The sequence below is a fragment of the Falco naumanni genome, chromosome 3 (genome assembly GCF_017639655.2).
Source record: "Falco naumanni isolate bFalNau1 chromosome 3, bFalNau1.pat, whole genome shotgun sequence".
Classification (NCBI taxonomy): domain Eukaryota; kingdom Metazoa; phylum Chordata; class Aves; order Falconiformes; family Falconidae; genus Falco; species Falco naumanni.
In genome coordinates, this window is record NC_054056.1 from 5,230,037 (window position 1) to 5,255,320 (window position 25,284).

The 25,284-nt window shown below is 54.9% G+C and overlaps 3 protein-coding genes across 13 annotated transcripts in view; 1 reads left to right on the plus strand and 2 right to left on the minus strand.

Annotated features, from left to right (window-relative positions):
* The window catches only part of RNF19B (ring finger protein 19B), a 28,245-nt gene extending 17,691 nt beyond the window's left edge, over positions 1–10,554 (minus strand). Inside the window, exon 1 of one of the 2 annotated variants that reach the window (XM_040587722.1) lies at positions 8,275–10,554. Coding sequence is in view for 1 of the 2 variants with exons in the window: in XM_040587721.1 (XP_040443655.1) it covers positions 7,708–7,793 (86 nt within the window). In the remaining variant the exon portion in view is untranslated. Of the gene's footprint in view, positions 1–7,707 lie in introns of both variants that reach the window. The other variant, XM_040587721.1, reaches the window with a different exon arrangement.
* A 103-nt stretch (positions 10,555–10,657) lies between these two features.
* Positions 10,658–18,169, minus strand: AK2 (adenylate kinase 2). Of its 2 annotated transcripts, XM_040587890.1 has the most exons (7): positions 17,930–18,060; positions 17,299–17,424; positions 15,297–15,407; positions 15,097–15,191; positions 14,327–14,399; positions 13,564–13,759; positions 10,658–11,477 (listed from the first exon to the last, which is right to left on the minus strand). In XM_040587890.1, exons 1-7 carry the CDS (start codon positions 18,041–18,043, stop codon positions 11,470–11,472), a joined length of 723 nt encoding a protein of 240 aa, XP_040443824.1. In that variant the 5' UTR covers positions 18,044–18,060; the 3' UTR covers positions 10,658–11,469. The 2 variants fall into 2 exon arrangements, with proteins under 2 accessions (XP_040443824.1, XP_040443825.1); XM_040587891.1 differs by lacking the exon at positions 10,658–11,477 and having other exon boundaries at positions 13,369–13,759; positions 17,930–18,169.
* AZIN2 (antizyme inhibitor 2) lies at positions 17,356–24,618 on the plus strand. 9 transcript variants are annotated; one of them, XM_040587786.1, is made up of 11 exons: positions 17,359–17,447; positions 18,747–19,166; positions 19,701–19,815; positions 20,992–21,158; positions 21,257–21,430; positions 22,158–22,330; positions 22,445–22,576; positions 22,909–23,074; positions 23,193–23,540; positions 23,803–24,017; positions 24,350–24,618. In XM_040587786.1, the coding sequence occupies exons 4-11, from the start codon at positions 21,060–21,062 to the stop codon at positions 24,489–24,491; spliced, it is 1,449 nt and encodes a 482-aa protein (XP_040443720.1). In that variant the 5' UTR covers positions 17,359–17,447; positions 18,747–19,166; positions 19,701–19,815; positions 20,992–21,059; the 3' UTR covers positions 24,492–24,618. The 9 variants fall into 9 exon arrangements, 8 of the variants coding, with proteins under 8 accessions (XP_040443722.1, XP_040443720.1, XP_040443723.1 ...); XR_005826995.1 differs by lacking the exon at positions 17,359–17,447 and having other exon boundaries at positions 18,169–19,166; positions 23,193–23,327; positions 23,428–23,540; positions 24,350–24,466; XM_040587790.1 differs by lacking the exon at positions 17,359–17,447 and having other exon boundaries at positions 18,169–19,166; positions 23,193–23,355; positions 23,428–23,540.
* Positions 24,619–25,284: the final 666 nt, after the last annotated feature.

Below are 25,284 nucleotides of genomic sequence, written 5' to 3' on the forward strand. Positions count from 1 at the left end.
TCCCTACAGTACGAGAAAGCAGCCAGACTCCCTCCTCACCCGAGCTGTTAAACAGACAATTATGTGTTTGCTGTTGGCATAAACACAGGCAAATTAGTCACTGGAGAAAACCCCAGTGCCTGTGACAGCTGGTTGTGGCTAGAAGAAGGTGGGGGTGACAAACACCTCTGCCAGCAGCAGGCAGCTCCCTGTCCTGGCCACACTGTGCTGGGGTGGCCAGGCACTCAGTGGGGAGAGCCAGGTGCCACCAGCAAGAGGCATGGAGATGGCATGGCAGGGCAGGAACCTAGCACTGGCTCTGGAGGCTCTCCTGTCTCCCTGATGACAGCTGGTTTTTGGGATGCTCAGCATCTTGCAGGACGTGAGCAAACGTGGCCGCAACAGAGGCAGCAAGGATCAAGGTGAAATCTTCAGGAGGACCATTTGTGGAGGACCGAGGAAGGGTTTGTTCTGCCCTCAAGAGAGCAGATGCAGAGGAGCTAGAGCACTGGCACGGGGCTCGATTTCTGCAAGGAGAACAGAGTGAGGCACTGGCCTGGTTTCCAGGAAAGGGAACAGTGTGTCACAGAGGAGGCATTGAAAAGACCTGAGGCTTCTGCCTCAGCTTTCTGTCTTACTCCTGCAGACACGTGGCTGCTTGGGAGTTCAAAAGGCTGAAGTGGAGGCTGTCCTGCAGCTGGCGCAGGACAGGAAGCTGTGGGCTTCTCCTGCAGAGCCGTTGCTGGCGCAGAGACCACAAACAGTGTCCCTGTCTCTGTTGAGGATCCCTGCATGGTTCAGCATCTTTCTCCCTACAGCACTGACCTTTGCAGTGGGAGTGTGGGAACCGGAGCTGGATGGGAAGGCTTGGTACAAGGCATTAGCTCTGGTGCCCAGGCCCCCAGAGAGGCACTGGCAGCCCTTCAGCAGCATCTCAAAACCTCACAGCATCTCTGACATCCTTTCCAGCTGGTGCCTCCTACAAATACAGGTAGGGCTGGGCACACCACATGTTTCCTCCACCCGACCCACCCATTTCCTATTTTCTGCAGACATGACAACTAGTGAGTTAATCCTGCAGGCCATAAACTAAGCTGTATTAGCAGACACCATCTGTCCTTTTTCATTTGCTGATGCACGACCTATTTTGCTGTGTAGTGGAGCAGGCGCTGCAGTTTCGGGGCTTGCCTGTTTCAGTGTCCCTGTTGCCAGGCTATAATCCACTGCTCGCAGTGACCTGCTAATGGGAGAAGGCTCCAGTGAATTGAGTACCAGAGGGACCTGCCTGTTGTGGGCAAGTGGTGGCTGAAGCGTGTCCCTGTGGCTGCTTGGCCTCAAAGGAGGTTTGAGCCTTGATCCCACAAAGCACCAGTTAACAACTGGGAAGAGAAAAGTCTCAGCAGAACTTTCAAGGACAGGAGCGTCACTGGACACGGTGAAATAAGACCCTTTTAGAGCTGCCACCCAACCCTCACAGCTCTGCGCTGGGGCTGGGGACAGTATAAGCTAAATAAGAAAAGTCCTTTCAGGACTGTTTTCATCTTGGCAGGGGAAGAGACATATCCACACTCCCTCAGTCTCTCACAGAGAGATCTGAACATCTCAGGTCACTTCAGGAGCAGTTGGGAGAATATTAGCATGGAGCTCAAACCCTACCATCTGCTCCTGAGGACACAGATGTGGTATTTCTTTCTCCTGAGTAACAACTCTGCACTTCTTTGTCTCAGAGGCAAAGTTTCCAAAACACATACCACCTCAGCACCTCCAGAAGTGCTGTAACACAGAGATTGCTCTCATACCAAAGTGGGGTTCATGGGAACAGGCCATGTGGTTGCTCTGGCCTGGGGTAATTCCTGTGCTTTACAGAAACTGAGCAATGGGAATGACAACAAGACGGGGAAAGACAGGAAGAGAATTCTTTCTTTATCCCTCTAAGGGGATCTAGTCATGTCTTGGAGCGGTCTGCTGACCCTTGTCTGGGTACAGAAGTACAGACATTATTAAAGGCCATAAAACCATCAGGATATTTCCAAACCAGTTATCATATTTCACTTAACCAACTTGCAAAGTAATTCCAAAGGTTAGCCCCTTGCTGCATGAAGCCACATTTCCTCCTGAATTTGCCAACTTTTTATTTAACTCAGAGCTGGTGGCAGAAATTTTCCCTGAGCTCTGAAATAAAAACCAAGGAAATTCTGTCATGTGCCGTTAGGAGGGAGGGAGGGAGCTGAGCACAGGGAGCTTGGTGCTAACACACTCATCTGTTATTTCAGAACCAGGGCGGCTGCTGCTCACCGACCTGTGCCTGGGGTCCCAAAAGCAGCTGCGGAGTTTTCAGCTTCCTGCCTCATCACACAACAAAAGTGGAAGAGATAGTGAAGGGAGTTACTCAGACTGACCTTGGCATTAGCCAGACAACTTCTTCCTGAGTTAGCTCAGTTGTGCCATTTGGGCTTTCCAAGGAACTCATCCTGCTGGGGTAGGATGTGGCCTGAATCCACCCACTTCTGTGCCATCAGTATCCTCTGAGTAGCCAACACTGGCTGCTGCAAGGACAGGGCAAGTAAGCTGGCGTGGAGTTGTTTCCCTTTCCTGCTAGTTTGGCTATTTTCTCTTAGAAATTGGCTTAAGCTCCGAACCCCAGGGTTTCCTACCCTACTGCAACTAAAATCAGTGGTAACTTCTGCACAGCCTCACTGCCTATAGAGATGCTTGACCCCTTTGCAAATCTTGCTAAGCTTTGGACGACACCCACAGCTTCCAGTACCAATAAACCCTGCTGTCTCCTTCCCGTCTTTGCTAAGCTTTGCCCGGTGTTCCCTTGTCCATGCTGTTGGACACTCACTTGGCCTCTCCATCAGATGTGACAAGAAACGAGTTTCCTGCAAGATGCTGTGATGTCCCTACCACTCTCCTGCGAGGTGTGATTGCCACCCTGCACTGTGGGGGGAGGGGACGGTAGCTGGTGTCGGGGTCTCTGTGCTAGGAACAAGGCTTACTTGCAGACTGACAGCTTGGGGTATAAATCCCCACAGCAGGACTGGTCCCAGCGTTTCTTATTTCTTTCTTTGTGCTTTAGGAAGAGAATTGACTCAAGAATTGTATTGATCTGAGGCAAGAAACAAACATCCGCCCCTTCACAGGCCACAACCATGGGCCTCTCCTGTGCATTGTGTGAGGAGTGGAGCAGGGAAGGGCAGTGCTTCGCCAAGACTAGAACGTACCCAGATCTGACTACTGTCAGGAGGTGGGAAGAGGAAGAAACAGCCCATGCAGCCAGCCCTGGAAAGGGCAGTTCCTGCTAAGAACTGGCTAGGGAACATTCCCATTTTCATAACTAGCAACAGCTGTCAAAAGGGGAAAGAGGAGTGATTCTGCACCCTGCCAGCAGCACCTCCCGTCTGCAGCCGGGATGGGAGAGCAGCAGAGTACTCCCAGCACAGCCCTCTGGCCCCGCAGCAAGGAAAACGTGTGTCATTTTCCAGAGGGCTGAGCCAGCACTAACCAGGTGGGAAACATATGAGTGTCTCACTTTGAAAATCAGCTTGATCAGGGTTCCCTTGTCTCAGATATTTCCCCAGCCTGACCCTTGGTGGCCAAGCCCCTGCCCTCAGCCTTGTTCAGGCCAGGGCTGCTCCCCCAGCGCTCTGTTCTCTCTGCAGCAGAACAAGGTTGGCAAGGGGAGAGGGGAGCTGTAGTTCGGTGTGTCCTTCTTTCATGGGCCAGCATGGAAAGGTAAATGGAGTTTGTTCTGCTGGGGTTTGCCACTGGCCCACCCCTTCCTTCCCTCGACCTAATGCCATGACCACAAGCCCATTCCCTCTACCTTCTCTTCAAGCAGAGCCCACCTTTACCACAGCCAGGAAATTCCGCTTCTCCCTCCCTCCTGTCCTGCATCCCTTCACCACCGTGAGAACCCCCCTGCCCTCTCTGGGGCTGATGCTGCCTGTGAGCTGCCTTAGCCAGTCTTTAAGGAAACTACCCCCTGTGCTGTCTGAGGAGGCTGGACTGTGCACAGCAGAAAATTGAGTGGGAGGTTTCTGGGGCAATCAGCATCCACCGAGACCTCAAATGCTTCTCTGAACTCAGGCCCTGCTCCTCTTGCTCCATAGCATTCTTCTAACAGGGAGGCAGCAGCTATGACCGTCTCTGCCCTCTCTGATCCTGGCTGCCATCCCAGGTCCCCTGAGCACCAGAGAAAGTCCAGTGCCTGCCACTGAAACAGCAGTATGTGCCAAGTGCCTCCCAGCTGTCTCGAGAGTTACAGGATCCCTTCCCAGCGTAAGCCCTGCACTCTCTCAGGGGGCAACTGTTGGCAATAACAGCCCTATTTAAACAAAGCTGAGACAGCCTGACTTTACATGGCCCCCCTCTGCCTTTCCCTGCTCCCCTGCCATCAGGCATATTTGGGGAAAAGCCTCTCAAGGCAGCACTGACTCCTGCGCTTCCCACTGTACGTGCAGCTCAGCCACAGCAGCATGCTGCGGTTCACGTAGCTCTGGGTCCTGCTCCAGCTATTCCCACCCACTTTCTGTGGATCTCCTGCAGGATTCACAACCCAGCACCCAGGGGTACTGCCCATCCCCAGACACATAGGAACAGTGCTCTCAGCATGGGATGAGCACCAAAATTGCAGCTGGAGAACCTGGCAGTGGACATGGAGCAGAGCCCTGTCCCTGGGCTGAGGACCAAGAATGCCTCTTTCCCATCCAACAAGCCAGGGCTTTGAGCCCTGCCAAACCCCAGTGTTTGTTCCTGCGTTTGGCGAGCAAGAGATGGCAACAAAAGCATGTGCAAGGCAGAAAGAGGAGTTCCAGTGAAGGAGGGAAGTGGGTTTCTCTTGGGTCTCTGTGACCTTTTCTGGTTTGGAAATAAGAGAGATGTGTAGAGATGCTAACAATACACAGCAAGGGTGTTTCAACTGCCCCAGCAGCAGAACAAACCCCGTGGCCTCCTTTGGTCAGAGGAAACTGGGGCCCAGAACCACAGCCCAGTCTTTGGCTGCTGAGACGGAACCAGTGGAAATCCAGCTCCAGGGAGTCGGTGCCTTTGCCTGTTTGCAAGGAAAATTTATTTGCAGCCATGGAGCCTTACTATGCGCACTGTCTCTTCCAGCCCTGGTTCTCTGGGATACAGGTCCTGCTGTGTGATGGGAACAGTTTTTCTTCTGCTGACAGCAGCTGAGCCAAGTTCTCCTGGAGCCCATGGACTGGGAGTTATATCAGCCATGCCCTTGGCCGTGAGGATCCCATTGACTCTGTCCTCACCGCCCTCCTCTGAGAAGCAAGCACAGAGAATGAGCTGTTTGGGCAGAGCCATGAGAGGGGCTAAGACCAAAGAGAGTGAAACAGCTCCAGCAGTTTCTCCATGTACTTCTAGCCCTTCTTGCTTAACCTCAGAGAGAAAAAGCAATGCTAGCAGGAGGAAAGAAAAGGGGCAGGGTTGCACAGGTAGTTCAGGAATGCACCGAAAGTCCCCCAGAGCTGAGTTAAGACCAGGTTTATAGCAAAGATAGAAATGCTGATTTGGCCAAAGGGTAGTATTTCCCTTGGGAACCAGACAACTATTGATTACACAAGTACCCTCAGCTATTAAACAAATAGCTACCTCAGCAGAAGGAAATTCCAGCCTGGGTTTAGTAAGAGGATAGAGGGGACTCCAGGGTGGCCCAGGCAGCAGTGGGAACACACCAACCCACTCTCCTTGACTCAGCTGCTGTGCTGCCTTCCCTGCCTGCGCTTAATGGTACCAGATAAGGAGTGAAAACAAACACAGGGTAGGCGCCTGTGAGTGCCTGTGTGCATCCCTGCCAAAGGAACAGGAAAACATTCACTGCAGCGGAGTCATGGCCAAGACAGACTGTGGAATAGGAAGGATTAAAATGTCTTACAGGACCTGGCTCAGCTTCCAGGGCCCTCTCTGGACACTGGCACAAGGGCAGCTCCTCCCGCTGCCCTGGGTTGCTGCAGAGGCTTGTAGGTCCGCAACCCTCTTTTCCCAGGAGGGCTTGTGTTGCAGGCTGCATACCGCCACCCAGAAGAGCACAAGTTCCCATTTATTATATTTCTGTATTATTGTATATCTAGCAGTGAAAGCCTATGGTAGGGACCAACTGCACAGTTCATACAGCATGGCTGTGGAACAAGATTGCATGAAGGCACTAGGAGCGTGTCAAGAGACTCAGCTGCTTCAGCTGATGTGCAGATGCCAGGCTGTGTAATATTCACATGATCATCCCTTTTGCGGTGTAGGCAAGTATAGAGCCAGCTGAGCAGTGGAGAAGGTCAAGGAGGTTTGACTTGGCCTTTCTGCTTAGGAGGTCCTGGTGCCATTCCCCCACTACATTTTGAATAACCTTGAAAAAAAAACAAGTTGAAACGTGACTTAGAAGCAGTCCTGGAGGGAGCCAGCTCTGGATGGGTCCAGGCGCTCCCAAACGAGACCTTGCTGGCCATGCAGAACTGCAACCTCGGGGTCTGAAACTGCAGAAAGGCAGTGTTAACTCCTCCCTGCACCCTTCTCAAACTGCATCCTGAAGCCTGGTTCAGGCTGTGCCCAGCAAGGTCTCGTTTGGGAGCGCCTGGGCCCATCCAGAGCTGGCTCCCTCCCACCACAGCTGCCCTGTGCAGCACTGAGGGCTGGCACAGAGAGCTGCTAGCAGGTCGTCTCCTCCCCTGCCCGCCCACGTCAGAGGCATGAAATGCAGCTGGCCACGCAGCCACCTGGGTGACAACACCGCAGCTTGTTCCTAAAAGCCTCCAAGCGTGGGGCCTCTGACCCGTTGCTCCCACAGAAGTCCCACACAGCAGCACAAGCTGTTGCTGTTCACAGAATGACCATAAAATAGACAGTAGTACAGCCGGCCTGGGCTGCTCCCAAATGTTCCCTATAGATCCAGCATCTGTGCCTTCATGGGAGAGGATCGTGCATCTCACAGCAATAGCCTCCCGCATTTAAAGCATATTTGTACTCCATATTGCAATTCTGCTCTCTCATGCACTCTCAGGCATTCCTGACCACAATTCTTCATGGCCCCACTGCTGCCCCCAGCCCTTTAACCGACACGGGGAACACGTTATTTCAGCAAAATGGTCATGACAAGAGCATTGGCCTTTTCCTGGTTTTGGATTTCAAACAAGGTTTCTTCAGCCCTACTGAGCTTCTGCTTTGTGCCTCCTTCCATCTCCACCCCAGTACTGGTTTCTAACACCCACAGGGGTTACCAGCAATGGGCTTCTGACCCCAGATGTACTTTCCCCAGTCAGGTACACATTGAGGATCGTGATGGGCAAAAGTCCGGTTAGCACAGATTGAGTAAGTGCTAATGAACTCGCATTCTGGTTTGCTAATGTACTGCAGGGCACTGCTGCCCAGCCTGCATGTAGGTGTACAGTCCGTACACCTCCCGCTGTGGAATCGGAGCTGTAAACCCACCAGCTTTTTCAAGCATTAAAGAACGAGCCCAGCTTCTGGATTAAGAGGAGAGATGAAATTCACTCCAGGGCCATGGGCCAGCAGAGCACATAGGTAGCACTGGCATGCTGCAGGGCACAGAGGTGACTGCCACCCCTTGCTCTCTCCGCTAGCAGATCAGATCCCGTTATGCAACCATTATGCTAAAAGGCAATACGACATCCAGAGCAGTTTCAAGGACTTTGTTATTTTGCCTTCCAGGTCTGCAGATCCCCAGGATTCACATCCAGATAGCTCCCAGCAATAATTGTGTACCTGGCTGCCTTCCTGAGAACTATTGCTTCCTGGACAGGCAGGGTAAGCGTTGAGGCTGCTGGAGATGTGCAGCTGAGGATTCCCATCCTAAATTCATGCTTCTGGGCTTGGTCCCGGTGCACCAGCTCTGCTTACAGCCTCCTGTTAGTTAGATGCAGCTCAGGGGACTGGGTCTCCAAACTTCTGATTCATTTCATCAATGATTCGTGCTCTAATCCCAAGAGAGAACTCTGATCCCCTTCTCCAGAGAGGAACCAGGGCTGCTCCCCAGTCCCTTTAGCCCATCCTGGAGGTGCAGGTACTCCTGGCTCTTCCCAGCAGTGTCAGTGACACACACAGGGACAACATTTGCAGTTTCTGCACCAGCCACCCAGGCACTGACCTGGTATTACTGCCCGAGGACCAAGCCCTCCTGTGGCAGGCTGTTAAGGCATTGTATAATGTTGCTGCTGCCCAAGAGCCACCCCACGCCAGCACGTTAAGCCAGAAAGATGCCGAGGCAGGCTTTGACCTCACAGCCGCTCGTGGAGCCCACCCTGACCCGCTGCCCCCCGGAGCATCTCTTACCTCTCCCCGGAGCCCACTCCTGATGCAGCGCTCTTCCCTCCGCAGTCTCCCTGGCTCTCTCTTCCCCACTCCCCTTCCCTCTGCGCCACCTCCCCGGGTGATGTCAGCGCAGCCCTGCCTCCGCAGCCTCCCCATCACACCCCTCCACAGGCATGCAGCCGCCCATCACACCCCACTGCTGCTTCCCTTCCCAACGGTTGCCACAGCGACAGGAGAGGGAATCCCATCCTCTGTTCCTCCACCTCCCAGGGTCTTGCTTGGTATCACCCACTGCAGCTCTTCCTAAAGAGCTCGGACACCCTGAGAAGGACAGGGTGACAACAGGGAACAGCAGCAGGCAAAGGTCGGTGATGGACTTGGGAGAAGCCGTGGCTCAACGTACCTGGAAGGGAGAGCAGAGGCAGTCATGGGAAGCAGGCTCAGACAAAACAGGCACTCACTTACCTCACAGCAGTTACCCCCCAGCGCTCTTCCCACCTTTCCACCCCCTCCATTGATCGCTCTCAGCCAGTTCTTTGTTCCTCAGCCCCACGTGCTCGTTCTGTTTCAGGGCTGCGCACATGAGTGTGTACAAAGTCTACAGACAAGGGATTTGTGCTCCTTGCCCGCAGCAGGCAGTCTTTGCAGTGACTTCTCCTTGCTCCCAGGTCAAGGTCAGAGATCAGATATTGATTGGAAACTTAAGACCAGGCTCCAAACCAGACCACCAGGAGTCGGTGGACTCATTACTACTAACCACAAATCCACAGTGAAAGGTTTTTCTGCAATCTCTGTTGCAGATGGCTTCATCAGCAAGGGAGAAGGGCAGATACTGTATTTTTAGGACTGCAGCACATTTTTAATGGAAAGAGATGGTCCAGGGCTTTTCAACCCTCCCCCCCATCCAAGATGCTGTTTCTTTTCAGCAGAAATATTGCTGCATTAGAGAACAGGTCACTTCCTCTATCAGTGAGAATTCAGTGTCCTATTTGATGCTGGTCCTTGTGCTATAAATAGGAATTTTCCCCTTTTATAGTTGCTGAATAATTGTGTGTATGAAATATGAACACAGTTTTCAAAAGAGTGCCTGATAAGCAGCTTGCTGGAATGAAATGGTTGAACAGAAGGAATTTACAGCACCTGCAGAGCATTGCATGCTGTGGAAAACATTCAAGGTCAACATGACACAGACAGGTCACAGAACAGATCCAATGACAGAAGACATAGGCTCAAGCTAAACAGCCTCCCCACAGCAGCCTTTCCCACAGCACCCCAACAATTCATTTCATGCTCTGCACTTAGCTAAGGATCAAACAGAAGAAGCCCAGCCCAGAGGAGCCAAGACTTCTCCATCCCACGTACTAGAAAGCCAGGAGAAGCAGGCAGAACAGGTTTTTAAAACAACAGCAGGCAAGTAGTAGAGGACAAAAATCTCAAACAACAAGGAAAAGCATAGCTTAACATCCATCATCAAAAGAAACAAGGGAAGAACATCACAAGTGCCAGAGTGGCACAAGCTTGCCTTCAAAAGAGAGAGAATGCTAATCCGGAGGTACACAGAGGTAATGAGAACACCAGAGCACACAGAGACTGAGTGGTGGAGGAGCAAGAGAGCCCAATTATGCTGAAGAAACCAGTAATTGCTGGAGGAAATGGGTGTATGCAGCCTGACCCTTTCTGATGCTGGTCCACGATGCCTAAACCAAAGCCCCAAACATGAGCAGGGCTACAAGGGTGGTACCAAAGGCACTGTGGAGAAACGATGACTCTCCATGAGCACGCCACAAACAGCCTTCCTCTGAGATACCTCGGAGCACCAGAGTCCCTGTGGAGGCAGGATAAAGGGAGGCCAGGAAATGCTGCTCTTCCCTGCGTTAGAGCAGATTTTGCCCTGTGTATTTAGAGAGACCAGTGGAGGGAAAGGGAGGAATGCAACAAGGTTCGAAAGGCAGAAAAATGTGCAGAAACAGAAGACACAATACGTGGCTTCCAGTTGCTGCAGGAGGAGAGAAGGAAATAACATCAGCTCCTCCACACGCTGGCGATGTGAAGGGAGGAAAAAGGCTAGGAATTACATCAGCTGAAAATACCTGAAAGGAGCTCTGGCTAGAAAGGGTCAGGATACACAGGGGCTCAGTGCTTTCAGCATCACACAAAGAAACAGGAGAGAGAAGACCAGCAAAAGACGCTATTGCTATAGCGCTACAAAGCATTGGAACACATTCAGCAAGGAAGAGAGATAAAAGGAATTACAAGCCACATTTTCAAGCGCACAGAACAATATCCTTGAGACAGGATCAGGCCCAAGAATCCACCCAGCTCAATTGTTAGTTGGCTATGCTGTCATCTGCCTCCTCATCTTCCACGCTGTCTGCAGGTCAAAGAGGACACAGCAACAGATAAAAAATGTAAAGGGGTTATTTTATTATTGATTCAGAGGTTAGACAAGGCACCATTTGATCTAAAAAGAAATGCAAAAAACCAATTAAGTGTTATTTTTTGCTGTCAATTAAGAACGTCTCTTTTGCATTTCTTCAGCATTGTGTGAATTCCAGCTTGGTCAAGATCACAGAGAAGCCACCCCATTGCCAAGTAAGGCAGGCTTGGACTAGAGCCGCAGCCCCTCTGTGCAGCAGGAGAGAAACCTTGAGAAGTCTTTATGCCAGGGTTTAGGACTGCAGCAGAACAAGAAAAACAAAACTTCCAGGAAAAGGCCATAGCATTTTTTTTTTCCTTTCAGAAATGACGAGTCATTTGTTCAGTTTGGTCCTCGCTGACAGGAAGCAACTTTCAAAAAAATCACAGCAAACCTTGCAGCGGCCTTAGAGTACTAACAGCCCATGAGACAAGCCCTGAAAGTCCTGGAGAAACCTGGCACAGCATCTAGCCCTACACTCCTAACAGCTCAAGTACCTGCATCTGATCACTGGCGGAGATGTTTTACCCTGTACAAAAATTGTTTTGCCTCCCCAAACAGTGATTTCTCAGGATAAGGCCATCTCCTCTTCACAATGATTCCGCTGAATAAAAACTCCAAACAAAACCCAACCAAATTAGCCCCCAAATCCCTTGTCTACCACCTCCTTTTCCCCCTCCCATCAATCATAACCCCTCCCCAGCTGCCCTCCCTGCCTCCCCCTCCACCCAGGGGAGGGCTGCAATGGGTGATGTAGCAGAGTGTGCAGCGTTTGGTGGTGTCGCATCTGGTTCACGGAGTCACTCAGCTGGAATAAATGGGAACAAAGAGAAAAAAAATAGATTTAGGGAAAAAACCAAAATTAATCATGGTTTATGGCAGAACAAGGCTCGTGAGCTGGATGCAAAGTGAGCACAAGGGGGAAAAGGAACGAAAAGTGGAAGAACACATTGTTCTTGCTGTGGAGTAAAACCATGACCAAATCCAAGAACACCAGCTGGCCGGGAACCCTTTCCTGCCATTATAGCAGCGTGTAGGGAGCTGCAGCTCTCTCAAGATGCCCAGATAAAAGCTGCTCCCAGTCAGAATTTCTTTACAGTCACCGAGATGCTAGGGCAGCTTTAAAACACACTTTCCACCACCCTGCAGCACAGCAGTCCTATGCCAAATGCTATCCTGACCTCCCAGCACACCGACACGCACTGGGAACAGAAACAATCGACAAGGCAACGGCCATCTGGGGATCTCAGGGGACTGCAGGCTGCTGACGAAACCAGCACCGTTTACTTTCAAACCCTCTCTCCCCACAATCACGTGCTTTCAAGAGCAACAAGTCAACTGCTTTCAGTTCCTGGTGTTATTTCCAGTTTGCTGGAAGGGAAGAGGTTGTTTTCCTAGAAAGGATATATGAGGACAGAGAGGTATTTTCAGACAAAAGAGAAATTATCAAGAAAAAAAAAAAAGAGCAAGGGATTCCTGAGGATTAGGCATCTGCTCTAGGCACACAGGCCACAGCAGCTCAGTGCACAGGAGGGAGACAGGCCATCTCCTCCAAAGAGAAGGGTACTCAGTAACACTAAATCAGTAAACATACACAGAAGGCCAAAGGACAAAGTTTCATCTGGGCCAATCTGCATTTACAGCGAGGTCCTCTAGGAAGGGCTAGAATTCTGCATGGGCAAAGGTTATCACCAGCCTCGCAGGGTCACCATATAGGATCATAATGCCCCCCAAAAGCCAGGGTACTAACCACACTGTGCATGGTGCCCTCAAATGGACAGCCTGACAAAGCTGTTTGATTTGCTCAAGAAACAAGTACATTTCCATGGTCTCATAATGAAGGTCGTTGGCTCAAGGGCACACGAAGCCAGCAGTTAATAACGCTGTCTCTTGAGCCTTGAAAAATCATTTGTGTTGCAATAAGGCTTTATTTAGACCTCAGGATCAGGAGAAGCTCAACACATCTTCATCTTCCTGGCCAAAGCCAAGGCAAGAGTGAAGAGATAAAACCCAAGTCTTTTTCTTGTCCTCAGGAGATCCCAACTTGCCACATACAGCGACTGTCAGACCAGAGACTTCATGTTATTTAAAAAAAAAGGCAAAAAGCATCTCACTAATATTTGCTACATTGGGGTTCACAAATGAGAAGAGGCTGAAACCTCCCAGCTCTGACCCACCCTCTCCGTGCCCCACAAGCCCCATCAGAACAAAAGACAGGCTGTGCTCTCAGGTAACCTGCCGTCCCACAGAGAGTAAAACACGTACGATGAGAACAAGTTCTCACCCAGCCCCGAGCAGCAGCAGGCTGCACTCATGCACACAGCCAGGCTGTCCCTCCCATGGCTCTCCCTGGGCTGACACACACAGACAGAACCTTTCACATGCTTCCCACAAGCAAACCCATGTTTTGTTTCCTGCAGCGGACAGAGAGCATCACCTATCCAGCACTCTGTGAAGGTCCTTCCCCCAACAGCTCAGTCCAGATCTGCAACCTTCTGCCACTCCCCTATGGAGCGGCCAGGAGGAGCTGAAAGTACAGTCCCTTCCAGGGAGCTACAGCTCTAGAATGAAACAAAAGCCTTTGGATCCCAAAGGGGTGCAAACCCCCATTTCTGGCAGCGTGTGCTTGGGCTCGCTGCGACCTCTAGGGGACAAATCTCTGGCATGCGCAGACAGACTGATGTTCACATATAGATGGAGACCGTTAACAGCTTGTTTAATTGAGAATTAGCACAGCCCTGCCTTGGGCTGCATTGCCTTGTCCCCCCTCCTCTTCTACTCTGCTTAGCTCTTCACCTTCCCCGGCCCCAGAGAGACAGAGATGGAGAGACAGAGAGAAAAGGGAGAGCTCCGTCCTGGGACAGAGCCCTAAATGAACATAACCAGGTCTTTACATGTTGCTCTCGAGAAGGCTGCCAGGATGCTAGCAAACACCACGTCGGGAGACTGGGAGGCATCCACCGCCGTATGGATCCCTCGCTTGCTGTAGTAGGAGACCAGGGGAGAGGTCTGCGTGTGATAGGCCTTCAGGCGGGTTTTCAAGGCTGTTTCATTATCGTCCGAACGACGGATCAGGGGCTCTCCAGTGACCTGGGAGAAGCAAGGGGACAACCTCCAGCTAGCTGCAGCCTGGCACACTCCCCCCTTCTCTCCACAGCTATGACAAGCCCTGCTCCCCTCCTCCAAGACAGGCTACAATGCAGAGCTGCCGGGTGGTCCCCAGGTCTGCAGGGGAGCGTGGGGTGAACCCAGAGCAGCTGAAACAAGTCACAGAGCAGTCACTGAAGAGGGGATACAGCATCATGGTCCTGCCCCCATACACCACTCTGCTTGCTAGAAGGAGCCTCAAAGGCAGACACCAGCTACAGTTGGCTTCCCAGGAGAGAAACCAGTCAGAACCCACCACAATTTCAGCTATGGACACAGTCCAACAAGTTCTGAGGCTGACAGAGCCCAGGCTGGCCCTGCAGAATGGCCATGCCCTTCACTCATCCCGCCAGACCCCCCACGGTGTTGTCGGCTCAGGCTGCCCAGGCAGTTCCCCACACTCCCCAGAAAGCCAGGACAGAAGGAAAGAACTTAGTTTTTTCCAGGGATGCTGCAAAGCATCAGCTAAACCCAAAGCAACATAAGTTGTGGCCTTGGGAGCTCACATACATCGTCCTTCATGTGCTCTTTCGGGGGTCTGAACTCCTCGTGATAAGAGCGGCCACTCGCTGGGTGAATCAGCCTAAGAGAGAAAGCAAGTGTCAGCAGAGTAGCCCAGTGTGAGGACAAGGTCTCCTGAACCTGCCACTCATCAGCACAGAAACATCTGCAATAACAACCCAATTAGCCTCTCTCTGCTAAGAAAAATCTCTTTAGTTATTTCTGTATCAAGGGCCACTTCAGGCATTTGAAAAAAGCAGCTGTGCTAGAAGATGGAAAAGAGATTTTTACTTTAGGCTTTTCTGGGGAAAGCGGTTAGCTCCTGGAGGTGAGGGTGACAGTGCAACAGCAAACACTGGGAGACATCTGTGTGCCTGCACAGCCACAACTGACCCTGGACAGAGTGTTCGGCAGTGCCTGAACACCTATGCACGGTGTCCTGCGTAAGGGAGTAGTAATGGCTCCGGAGAAGCAAGAGCATGAAGACATTAGCTGTCAGACACCAGGCTTAAAAGGCTGGGCTGGGTCACCAAGGACACCGAATCATCTCGGCAACCCCTATTTATAAGGCAATGAAGGGGCTGTTCAAGCCCAGGCACGAGAGAGCAGGTGAGCGATCAGGGCAGGAAGGCTCAAACAGAGCAGAAATCTAACACGGAGCAGTACTGCAGCTAGCCCTAAGCACTGCCAGAGTGAACCTGGGATCCAAAATTAGGACACTCTCCCACAGACTACGAAAACCTGCCCCATGCACCGGGTGTTTGGGAGAGAAGGATTACCGTCCAGTGATTCTCCGGATCAGCAAGGAGTCAGGGATGCTGAACTCAATGACGGAGTCCAGCTTTTCTCTCCTCTTCTCCAGGAGCTCATCCAGCTGCAGCAGAACACACCCAGCTCAGAGGGGCAGAAGCATGGCCAAGGGACCCCCGTCTCCAGGGAAGGAGATGCCAGAGCAGTCCCCAAACAGGAGCTCACGTACCATTTCAGCCTGCTTCACCGTGCGTGGGAAGCCATCCAGGAGGAAGCCGTTCTTGCAGGGAGGGGAGTCAAGGTTGTTCTCAATCAGCTCCACCACCATCTCATCGCTCACCTGCAGAGAGGAGAGACAGACACATGGTGAAGAGGGACACCCCAGTTTCACACGCAGCTGCCTCTAGAGCTGCTGTACTCATGCCAGTGTCCAGGCTGCATCAGGCCCCTTTTAGAGCCGTTTCTGGTCCCAGAAGCGGCAGCCACAACGCAGGGCACTGCTGTTAACAGGGCAAAAGCTGCATGTTCAGACCTGTCCATGTCAGAGAAGTGCTCCCTGCCATGGTTGTCAACACATATTTCACACCAGGGACACTCCAGCCTGTGCAGGGACTTGGACCAGTGCTGTAACCTCACTGTTACAAAGGTTGCTGTATTTCAAGGGAGACAGTCAGCTTGAAGAACTGTTTTGATTATTTTTTTTTTTAACCAATTCACAATACAAAATATCACCATAACCTTTATTTCCTGTTACTTTGTACCTTCACCCACACATCCCCCTCAGTAGGCAGGTCTGGGCAGGAAGGGCAAAGCAGGTGAGTTGCTCATTGGCTCTTGTAAACCTTGTATGAAGGTAAATGCCCAATACTTCCTGACATGCTCTGGCCTCACTGGATAGTTTTTCCCCATATCACGATCCCAGCATACTGCTGGGATTAATGCCTTGTCTTCACTGCAGCATTTGGATAGTACTAACAGATGCTGCAGCCCCAACAGTAGCTGTTTATTTGAGAGCAGCTATCCTCAGCAGCTCTTTTTTCTCCAGCACACACAGCTGGGACCCAGCAGGACTGGGGACCAGAGCATCACAGCACACAAACAAGAGCCCTGGAGCAGGAAGCGTAAGGGTGGGGAGCAGTCTGCGTGAAGCAACAAGTCACTTCTGCGCTTTCCTGATTACCCTGCTTGGAGAAAGGGGTCCTGCTTCATCATCAAGCGTAAAAACCCATCCCGAAGGCTGCTGTGCTCCCAGCTGAGTTATCACAGAGCCAGACCACGCTGCAAAGATACACCCACCGAGCAGCCCAGTGCCGGCTGCCACACACACACGTGGCAGATACCACCAGCCGTGCCAGATAACGTCCCCTATCTTTCATAACCAGCTGGGATACTGCAGGCTCGGTGTTGCAATGCAAGCTTTGAGCAAAAGCTGGAGATAAGCCACGTCGCTCTTCCCACCTGCGGCCCGCAGATTCTCCGTGGGGTCTTATGAGCCCACGGCAACCAGAAGCGATGCTCAAGACCCACCCCACTTCGCCTTGGGGCGAGTTGCTGCAATTTGCTGTCCCTCAAGTTTCCCTAAGATATTTCAGTTATTTTAGCAAGACAGTTGGACCTTCAGAAAATGAATGTGTCAAAGATCTTAACTCTTGTCTCTTGGGGATCCAAAGTGTCTCTCTCTCACAGCATTACACAGCACCCACCCCACCCCAGGTCTATTTTTACCTTACAGTTACAGGCAAATAGCATTTATGCAAGAGCTGGGATGCAGATGAACCCTCTGAACAAAGTCTTCCACCCCACAAGAGTCCAGGCATCACGCGAAGGAAGCCAGGAGCTGCAAAGCATAGCTGTGAGATCCTGTCACTCCGTGAATAAACCTGCACCTCAAACAGCATTGCAGAGCCACAGCAGCCAGCCAAGCCACGTCCCATGAGCAGAAAAGCAACGTGAAAAAGAAAAAAAAAGAAAGAAAGAACCAACCCAGGGACACAGGCTTCTGGTAAGCAAAGAAGAATTTTGAAGAGGAAGGATGTTTTTATAGGATGCTTCTCCTGCAGGATAATGAGAGGGAAAATCCTCACCCCACCCCTGCCTTCACCCTGCAATCTGCCTCCCGCCACTAATTGGGTTTTGTCACTGAGGCTTCTAATTAGACAGTGCTTTTGACTGCTCCTGTTCCAGGTGCTGCCAGCTCACCGTCCCTCCCGGCACATCTCCCCACTACCCACCAGCTTCCCCGCATCCATCGTCTCTTTGAGCCGCTTGCCCAGGTCGGAGCCGGAGGCCACCATGGCCCGCAGCATGTCCCCGGTGGCCAGGTGGCAGACGCAGTAGGTCTCAGCCAGCTTCGGGGCCTGCCGGAGAGGACAGACAGGGGGTAAGCTCCCCGCGGGGGGGTGGGGGGGCAGGACCCCGGGGGCTCAGGCCCATCCGGGGGCTGGATCCCCCTCCCGTGGGGGTCTACCGCCACCCACAGCGGCGGGACGGTCGGGGCCCGGCCGACACGTGGTGGGCCCGGCACAACAGCCCGGAGGGCCGGTAGCTGCGGGATGGGGGGGCAGGCACCGGGTCCCTGGCGAGGGGCTCCGGGACAAAGGACTCCGGGTCCCTGCGGGCGGGAGGCCCGTGTGGCCGAGCCCCCGGGGGAAGGCAGGCGCGGTGCCCTCCAGACCAAGGGCAGGCCGCACGCCCCAGGACCTCGGCAGGAAGAGGCCGGGCACCCGCGTCCCTCCAGGCGGGGGCTCAGACGCCGGGCCCGGCGGTGGGCAGGCCCGGCCCGTGCCCGCCGACCTGTCCCTGGAGGGCAGCCCAGGACACCCGCACCGCTCCCGTGCAAAGGGCCCCCACGTGTCCCCTCACCTGCGTGCCCTTGCCGGCGCCGGGCGGCCCCAGCAGGACGGCGCGGATACCCTGCCGCAGCCCCGGGCCCGGGGCCTGCCCGCGGCCGCCCCCCGCCTGCGCGCTCGGAGCCATGGCCGCCGCCGACTGCGCGCCCGTCACGGGGGCGGTGACGCCGGGGCAGCGGGCGAGTGGGCGGAGCTCCGCCGCGGGTGGGCGGGATTTCGCGTGTAGCGGGCGTGGTTTCGCAGTGGATAGGCGTGGCTACAAGGTAGTGGGCGCGGTTTCGCAGCGAGTGGGCGGGGCTACGTAAGTAGTGGACGTAGTTTCACAGCGTGTGGGCGTGGCCACGTAGGTGGTGGGAACGGATTTGCAGCGGGGGCGTGGCTACGTATGTGGTGGGCGCGGTTTTGCAGCGGGTGAGCGTGGTTCCGCGGCACGGCGTGGGTGACAGCGCGCCGTGCCGGCGCGGCGTGGGCCGGCGGCTGCTGCGTGGGCCCGGTACCCCCCGCTGCACTCCGGAAAGCGAGTGGCACTGCGCTGCCCTGCACCACGCTGCCGAGAGCCGGCACCGCTCTGCCCTCCTCCCGGCCCGCTGCTCTCTGCAGGGCTCCGCCGTCCTGCCTGGCACAGTGCAGGGCTGGGCTCTGGGCCGGAGCACCGGGAAAACAGGCCAGGATCTCACGGGGGACAGGAGCTTCCTTGGCGCTGGGTGCTGGGATAGTCCCTGGCAAAGCCAAGGTGACAGTGTTGAATACAGGAGCCCAGGAGCAGTCGTTCCCTCTCACTCCTCAGTGAGGGCACCCACCCCTCCACATACAGAACACTGTCTCCTCAGCGGCACCGGAGAGGGAACTGCAAATTAACAAGAAGAAAGAAAAAATCCCCTGCTCAGCTGGTGGTATTTGTGGGATGGAGTGGTGGAACCGTTTCCAAGTGCACAAATGCAGGCAAAGACAGGACTAATCGATCTGAGGGGGCATCTGCATGTATGGCAGAGCTGGATCTGCTGCCTGGGAACCCACCGAATCCAGCAGTGGCACAACAAGGGCAGAATCAGTCCCTGACGTCTTCCCGTCTACCTTCCTTGGCCGGTGTCCCAGCCAAACAGGCGCTGCTCAGCCTTTAATCTGCAGGAGGCCTCGTTTTCCTGGCAGCAGCGTTTCAGAGGTATTCTGGGCTCTCTTCCCCTCAAGGGTCCCTGTGCACGCAATGCGTGCCCAGCCACGAGCGCCCTTGCACCAGGGCTGGGCTGCAGGTAGGCTCGCCATGCTCCGCACTGTCAGGCTGGGGATGAACTGCTGGCACGGTGGGGACTCAGTGAGAACCTAGGGTGTCTGCTGCGGGGGGGGGGGAGCATTTCCCAAAAGTGATGAAGGATTCTCGGAGGCAGCTCAGCCAATGGGGTGGCTGGGTTTTGTTGCCATGGCTATGGTGAGGCAGAGCAGGGAGCGGGGTACTGGGATACAAGGGGTGCAGAGCCCACCCTCCACCCCCAGGGTTAGCTGGTCCAGGGGCTCAGGGCAGGCAGGGAACCGGAGCAGGACAAACAGCCACTGCTGGGGCCAGTTCATTCTCTTGGCAGACCCATGGGCGTAATCTGCTTAAATGCTTTCTAAGGTAACGGGGTTGGGGGGACTGCGCGGGCTGCTGGGGAAGCTGGCTTGCCTGGCACAGTGAGGAGGGGGCTGATGAGGGATGCCTGCGATTGCCAAGTTTTGGGAATGGTGGGTGGAGGGCATCCTGCCATCAGTACCCCTCTCCCTCATTAACCCCTTGCACTTCTCCCCAGAGACCTCGAACCCCCAGCCACAGCTACACCTTGGGGTGCTGCAGGAGCTTGGTGTTCTTTGGGGAGCCCCCCTGGCAGCACGCCTAGTCACCTGGGAGGGAGGCGCTGGACCCCGGTAAGGAGGGGGTGTCCGAGGCTGGGGCATGTTTTCCTAGGGCTGACAGGAATGACCCACTTAATTGCTCATCGTTTCTGTGTCCAACCAGGGCGGGCTGGGTGCTGGTTAGTGATGTCTCTGGGGAGTGAAGGGTAAGGCTAGAGGAGTCGCTCTCCTTTCCTGCGTATGAAGCTCTAAGAGCTTGAAAACCCAATTTTTCTCCCCGTTCCCCATCTCTGAAGTTTGCTGGTGGTGCTTGCTCAATGGATTACAACACCCTGCCACTCCGGGATCAGTGTGGTCTTTGTCCTAGTGCCCACCAGAAATGTCGTAAGTAGGTCTCTGCAGAGGAGGAGGTGCTGTGCAGCTCTGAGAAATGAAACCTCTGTCTCCTCACTTCAGCTCTGAGAGACCATGTTCCTGTAAGAGCCCTGGAGCTAGACCTGGATTACTGGAGTGGAAATGTTTCCTGAGAACCTGAGCTAGGTCATCGGTTCCCTGGGTTATGGGATGGGATGGATCCAGGGGAGGAGACTGTGAAAGCTCAGTGTGCAAACTTAAAGCTGAAGGTTTTAAGTGTGCGAGCCAGGAAACATTGTTCAGCTTAACTTGTCCCCTTGGTCCACACCCTGTGCCATGGGAGAGACGTGAAATGAACCACAGCATGAATCCAGACCATCCTCAGGTCAGCCGGTGTCAGTGAGTGGCCTGTGCTGAGCTCTTTAAGGATGCCTCCCTTTTCGTGGGGCTTGTGTGCCTGGGAAGGTGGGTCTGTAAAACTTCAGCTATTTGTAAACTGCAAGGGAACTTCACCCTGTGCGATGTACAGCAGATCTAGCTACATGCCAGAGCGTGAAGGGACACGTTCTGGCATATATAGGCCATCCCCTTTGCAGTGAAATTGGCTTTGTTGTTAACTGTGTTGGTGCCTGAACTGCTGCTGAAGACAGGGCTGCTGCGTGCCAGAAGAAAGCTCTGAACTGCTGAGAAAAGTGTCTCCTCCACCTGGAGAAAATGCTTTAACCCAGAGCAGGGCCCTCAGCTGAGGCACTGGTTTGGAGGAGAGCAGCAGAGGGCTTTACCCAGGGCAGCGCTCCCATGGTCGGGACAGGGAGCACCCCAGGGTGCAGGCTGGGTGCTGTACACTGGTGGAGTTTCTGGTCCCTACCCCTAATATTCCCTTTCTTTCTACAGTGTGTTGCATACTTAGAAGTCATACCCTACCTGAGGAGGCATTAAACTAGCGTTAGCACACCCTGACCATGAATGGGTACCTGAACGAATCCAATTTCATGATGGTGGAGGAAGGCTTCACCACCAGAGACCTCCTGGAGAACATCCTGGTGGAGCTGTGCCAGGCGGTAAGGGCTGGTGGCTCTGCTGCTCCCCAGGAGCCAGCACCTGCTTGGCAGAGACGGTCGTGGCGAGGCGACTGCTGCTCACTCCGGCTTTCTCCTAGAGCAACCAGCAAGCCTTCTTCGTGGCGGACCTTGGGGACATTGTGAAGAAACACCTGTGTTTCCTGAAGGCCTTGCCCCGTGTGAAACCCTACTTCCCAGTGAAGTGCAACAGCAGTGAAGGAGTGATTCGACTGCTGGCTGAGCTGGGGGCAGGCTTTGCCTGTACCAACAAGGTAGGGCTGTGGGAGGACGGCTCGGGTGAGCATCCCTTGGGCATTTGTGGGAGAGTGGCAGAGCTCACCGTTCATTAGATGACATTTATAGGGGCAGGAGTCTCCCTCTGCTGTCAAAACCCTCCTGACTCAGCCCAGAAATCCCCATCCACACTTGTCTGGTCACCCTTTGACCAACATTCCTGTCTCTGGAACTGGTGTCCCAGCTGGCAGGCTTGGCTGGTGGCAGGGCACGTCCCTGGGGTGCCACTGCCACAGCCATCCAATTCTTGGTGGCTTTAAGCCTTGTCCCTCCTGCTTGTCATTTGCAATAGCCAGATTTCCAGGAAGGAACCAAAGTTAACCCACGTAATTAAATAGGACGTGTTACCAGGAGGAGAAAGTGCAAAGAGTTGTGACAGCTCAGACCCGCGCTGCAGCCGTCAGCCTCACTGCAGCTCACAGGTGACACATGGACCAAACCCACACCTACTAAACCTACTGGTTTTCTCTCCTCCTGGTCTCACGCCGCTTGTAAACATCTTGCCGCAGCCTGCCCCTGCCAGGACAAAGTCCACTGTGATCCCTTGGAGCTCTTGTGGATTTTCCTTTGAAAAGCCCAGGCTGCAATGCTGGCAGTTTGCCCTCCACAATGCTGCAAGCTGGCCGAGGCCCCGGGCTGACCGTGCCCAGGCGTGGGCAGCACCGGTCCCAAGGATCTGCCCACACGCATGTCGTATCCCCGCAGGTGGAGATCGCACGGGTTCAAAACATCGGCGTCCCAGCTGACAAGATCTTCTACAGCAGCCCCTGCAAGCAGGTTGCCCACATCAAGTACGCGGCCAGCCACGGCGTGCAGCTGATGACCTTCGACAATGAGGTGGAGCTGAGCAAGGTGGCCAGGAGCCACCCTCGTGCCAGGTGGGTGTCCGGCGGCGTCGGTGGAGCGTGGGGCTGGAGTAGGAGCTGGGGAGGTGGCTGTGGGGTGAGAGAGGGCCTGAAGACCCCTCAACGCAGCGTGGCTTTGCTCTGCAGGATGTTATTGGGTATCGCTGCTGATTCCAGCCCTTCTGCCCACCCGAGCATGGCGTTTGGGACCACGCTGGAGTCCTGCCGGCACCTGCTAGAGATAGCGAAGGAGCAGGCTGTGGAGGTTGTTGGCATCAGGTACGGCGCATGGTCCTTTGTCCACAGGGGTGCTCAGCCCCGGCTGGACCAGGCTATGGGAAGCTCTGGGGGCCATAGACCCACCACTGCTGTGGCTGGGAGCAAGGTGAAGGCAGAGACTGGGGGAGGCTGACCCTTGCTGGGACCAGTTTGGGGCATTTAGCCCTCGGAGGGGGGCTGGGGGGCTCTGCGGGGCTGGCCAAGCAGTCTGGCTTGGGATGGTGCCCGAGAATCACAGAGCTGCCTGCAGTGAGCGATAATCCCAGCGCCGTGTCCCCTCGCTGCCATCTGGGGACCGGTGAACCCTGCTGAAAGAGGGGTTGTCCCCTCAGCTTTCACCTGGGGAGCCGCGGGCTGGAGCCCCAGGCCTTTGCTCGGGCTGTGGCTGCGGCGCAGCTGGCCTTTGACGTGGGCACGGAGCTGGGCTACCAAATGCGCCTCCTGGACATCGGAGGGGGATTCCCTGGCACCGAGGACACCAGAGCTCCGTTTGAAGAGGTATGTGGCTCCCAAGACATGCGCTCAGCAGGCAGAGTGAGGCTGGAGGGTACTCCTGGGTCTGACTCCCTGCGGGAGGGCTGAGCTAACCGAGGGGGAACATCTTCTTCCCCTCCAGATGGCTGCCATGATCAACTCTGCCTTGGACTTGTATTTCCCAGACGGCTGCGGGGTGGAGATTGTTGCAAGACCCGGGCGTTACTACGTCACCTCCGCCTTCACCTTTGCTGCCAGCATCACTGCCATGGAAGAGGTTCCCACAGAGCAGCCTGGCTCTGACGGTGGGTGGGATGGTGGGATGGACCCACCTGTGTGCCTGAGCCCCCCTGAGCCCTCTCCCTGCTCCCTTCCAGAGGAAGACTCTGGCAGCAAGAAGAGCCTGGTGTACCACCTCAGCGATGGCATCCACGGCACCTTCAGCTGCCTCCTGTTTGACAGCCCCTGCCCCAGCCCTCAGCTGCACAAGGTGAGGGTCCGGGCTGCTTTGAGGAGACCCCAGCAGGTCCCTCACACTGTGTTGCATCACCTCAGCTGACCCTGCTCCCCTTTGCATCGTGGCTGGCCCCAGGCTCCGTGCCAGGGGGGAGCAGAGGCTTTGGGGATGTACCCGGAGAGCCGGAGTCTGTGGGCTCCCACGGTTGGATCTTCAGGGCAGATGGAGGTGACGCAGGTCACTGTGGCGCTGCTGCATCCTCATCCCCTGCGGCTGCTCGGTGTGTCCCCTGCAGAGACCCTGCCCGGACCACCCCTCACACAGCAGCAGCCTGCGGGGCCCCCCGGGACACGCGGAGGATCACATCGCTGACGGCCTGGAGCTGCCCGAGCTGCAGGTTGGGGACTGGCTGATTTTCAAGGATATGGGTGCCTACACCATCGCAAGCTCGGCCCCGCTCGGGGGGTGTCCCCAGCCGCAGATCACCTACGCCATGTCCCGCGTGGCCTGGTAAGAGGTGGTCCTGCGCGAGCAGGGGAAGGGGGAGGGCAGAATCCCGTGGGAGATGCTGTCTGTCCCTGCCCAAGGCAGAGGGTCAAACCTGAGTCCCAGAAACTGGAGAGTCAGGGGGTAATCCCAGCCTCAGAGGTCAAAACCTGGCCGCAAAGGCAAAATTCAAATTATTTTAAATACTGACAGACTTGAGCCAGTTTTTCACTGGGGAAGCTGCGGGTGGCTCATCTCCAGCTGTTGCTCTGGGGGCATGAGACCCCCGGCGCTCCCTTTTCCCCACGCCCACCCTGCACAAGGGGGTGCTCCCCTCGGCTGTCTCCCGCTTGCAGGAAAGCCGTCCAGCTCTTCCTGGGGAAGCCGCCGGCAGCAGAAGACGACCGCGAGACCCTCTGCGCCCCACTATCCTGCGGCTGGGAGACGGCCGAGGCGCCGTGCATCACCCCGGCCTTGGCGCCGGCCAGCATCATCTGAGCAGCAGCGGTGCCGGCGGTGGGTACCAGCCCCGCGGTGACCGGGACGTGGCAGCATGTCCTGCCTGGCATCTCCCAGGGGACCCACCACGAGGACTTTGGAGCACAAACCATAAATATTGTTCCTGCTGCTGGTGCGGTGGTGTCTGCCTCCCAAAGGGGTCTGGGCGGGTGTGTGTGGGGGGTCTATTTGGGGTTATTTTTAAGAGTTATGGTAACAAATGGTGGTCCGGCGCAGCTCAGGGATTGGGATGCAGGCTGGAGGTGGCAGCAAATCAGTGTGCGGTGAGCAATTAGCTGCGTAACGAGGCTTTGCTCATTAGGGAAGGTTAACAAGACCCTGGAAGCTGGGACTGGGGGAACTGGAGGGCACTGGGAGGACTGTGATGTATGGGTGTGGGGTGCACTGGGAGCAGTGGGACATGTAAATCACATGCTCTCATGTGATCCTGGGGGCACTCGCTGGGGTGGGGGCAGTAGGGAGGTGTTGCTCTGGGAGCCCGGGGAAGGCACTGGGAGTACTGGGGAGGCTGCCACAGTGGGTAACGAGGCTTTGCTCGTTAGGGAAGTTTGGGGCCGTTACCTGAACTTTGGATACTCCTCAGGCAGCCGGAGGGACCCCTGGGATTTTGGGGGCAGGGGTGAAGTATGGAAATTGGGGGGTGGGTTCCAGGCTGTGGGTATTACTGGGGCAGCCCCCTGCTCCATGAGCCCTCGGCAGCACTAATGGAGCCCCCTGCCCCTGGGCTGCGTGTGGGGGTCCCGCACAGGTACAGCCCTGCGGCATGGGGCAG